Raw genomic sequence first — 1736 nt, 5'->3', positions numbered from 1 at the left:
AGAACAGCAGAAGAATAGGAAAGTTTCAAATATTTTATGGCTTCTAAAGATGAATTTCTAAAGCTAAACAAGTTGTTTTCCTATAAAAATACTATCAAACAAACGAAGAAAGATCAAACATGCAGCTAGGCTCCCTGTTCCTTATGCCCGGTGTATGTACACTCCACCATCCTGCACATATTCAGAGGCTGTCTGGAGCGGGTATGCATGCACGAGAGTAGCTACGTCTTCTGGTTCTTCTTCTTCTTTCTTCATCTTAAGACTTACATTTTTTTCTTTATTTAAACAGTTCGGTGCCTGCATGCAGCAGGAAGAACAGCCTGAGATCTAGGCACCCTGAGACGAGTATGCTGTTTCTTGTTTTTCTCTGAGGAGCCCAAAGCGGCTTCCAGACCCCAGAAGACTCTAAAATAACTCTGTCTATTATTGCCTTTAGTTGAGTTCTTGGTTTTTTAGCCCCCGTTTCTGCCTCCTATAGCCCCTCTCCTACTCTGCATACACCACGTTCAGTTAGTCGAAACACACAGTGCTTGGTTGCTACGTCAGAGGGCTCTCTTCGAAGATAATGGAGTCTCCAGAGCAAGCGGGTGCCTCCTCTGAAGCAGCATCACCTGGGGAAACGGCGCCTGAGGGCGCGCATTCGTTCGACGCAGCGATTGCAGCAGCAGAAGCAGCAGCAGCAGCAGCAGCAGTACAGAGCTTAGAGGGAGGGGAAAGCGACTGCATGAGCAACCTGAGCTGCTGCAGCGAGAAGCCTCGCAGGGCCCGCTTCGTCCGTTGCTTGGGCCCAGCAGCAGCAACACTGCTGCTGACGCTGCTCCTCGTGTGGCAGCTGCGACAAACTGGGAGACGTCTCCCGGCTGCTGTTGCTTCAGGGGCCCATAGAAAGGGAAGCAATTTATATCCTTATGAACAAAGAGACAGTGATGATGCCCCCTTGCTTCCTTCTCTATCTTCTGAAGGGATGGGTGGGGGGACACCCCAGGGAGCGGGAGGAGACACAATTAGTTCTGCTGCTGCTGCTGCTGCTGCTGCTGCTGCTCGCCCTGATGACGAGGAGCAGCAGCAACAAGAGGGTGCTGCTTCTTCTTCACCTAAGCAGATCCCCTCAGGTGTGCGCAAGGGGACTGCAGCAGCTGGAGCACAGCAGCGGGAGACACCTGAGGAGACACCTGAGATGACTACACGCCCATACAGATGGAAGGTGGGTGCAGATGAAGACGACGAGCAGCAGCAGCAGTCGTTTGGTGCAGCAGAGCAGCACGAGGAAGCAGAAGAAGAAGAAGGACAAGAAGAAGAAGACGACGAAGAAGATGCATACGCTGATGATGAAGAAGACTATGAAGATGATGAAGATGAGGGCTGTCCAGGGCAGCGGAGACTACTGCCTCCTGAAGATTTTTCATTAGCAGAGAGTTTGTCTCCTCAGACAGAAGAGACAGAGGACGGCGAACCTGCAAAGAGTTTTCAAGCAAGTATTGAAGAGAGGATGGGGTACCCCTCAATCAGCAGCCTTGATGAGCCTGTAAGAACGAAGTGTCTCCTTGTGTGTCTCCTTTGTCTCCTTATCTTCTTTCTGTCTCCTCTAGTCTCTCTTTTGTCTCTTCTTCTTCACACACCCGTTGTGTCTCCTTTGTCTTCTTTTCCTCAGTGCTTTCTTGTGTCTCCTTTCTCTCCGCCGCATAATCTTTGGTGTCTCCTCCCCTTCGTTCTCTTGCTGCGTCTCCTTTGTCTCC

General features: G+C 50.6%; 1 protein-coding gene across 1 annotated transcript; it reads left to right on the top strand.

The window, feature by feature from the left end:
- Positions 1–565: 565 nt before the first annotated feature.
- Positions 566–1525, top strand: EAH_00068330 (hypothetical protein; the record flags this gene model as incomplete). Its single annotated transcript, XM_013392277.1, has 1 exon — positions 566–1525. A coding segment is annotated over one exon (960 nt), but the record flags the coding sequence as incomplete, so codon positions are not given.
- Between the last annotated feature and the right edge of the window lie 211 nt (positions 1526–1736).

The sequence above is a fragment of the Eimeria acervulina genome, genomic scaffold, assembly GCF_000499425.1.
Source record: "Eimeria acervulina Houghton genomic scaffold, Eah_scaff3225, whole genome shotgun sequence".
NCBI lineage: Eukaryota > Apicomplexa > Conoidasida > Eucoccidiorida > Eimeriidae > Eimeria > Eimeria acervulina.
Note: the sequence above shows the minus strand (reverse complement) of the source record. Positions and strands in the feature narration are given on the sequence as shown.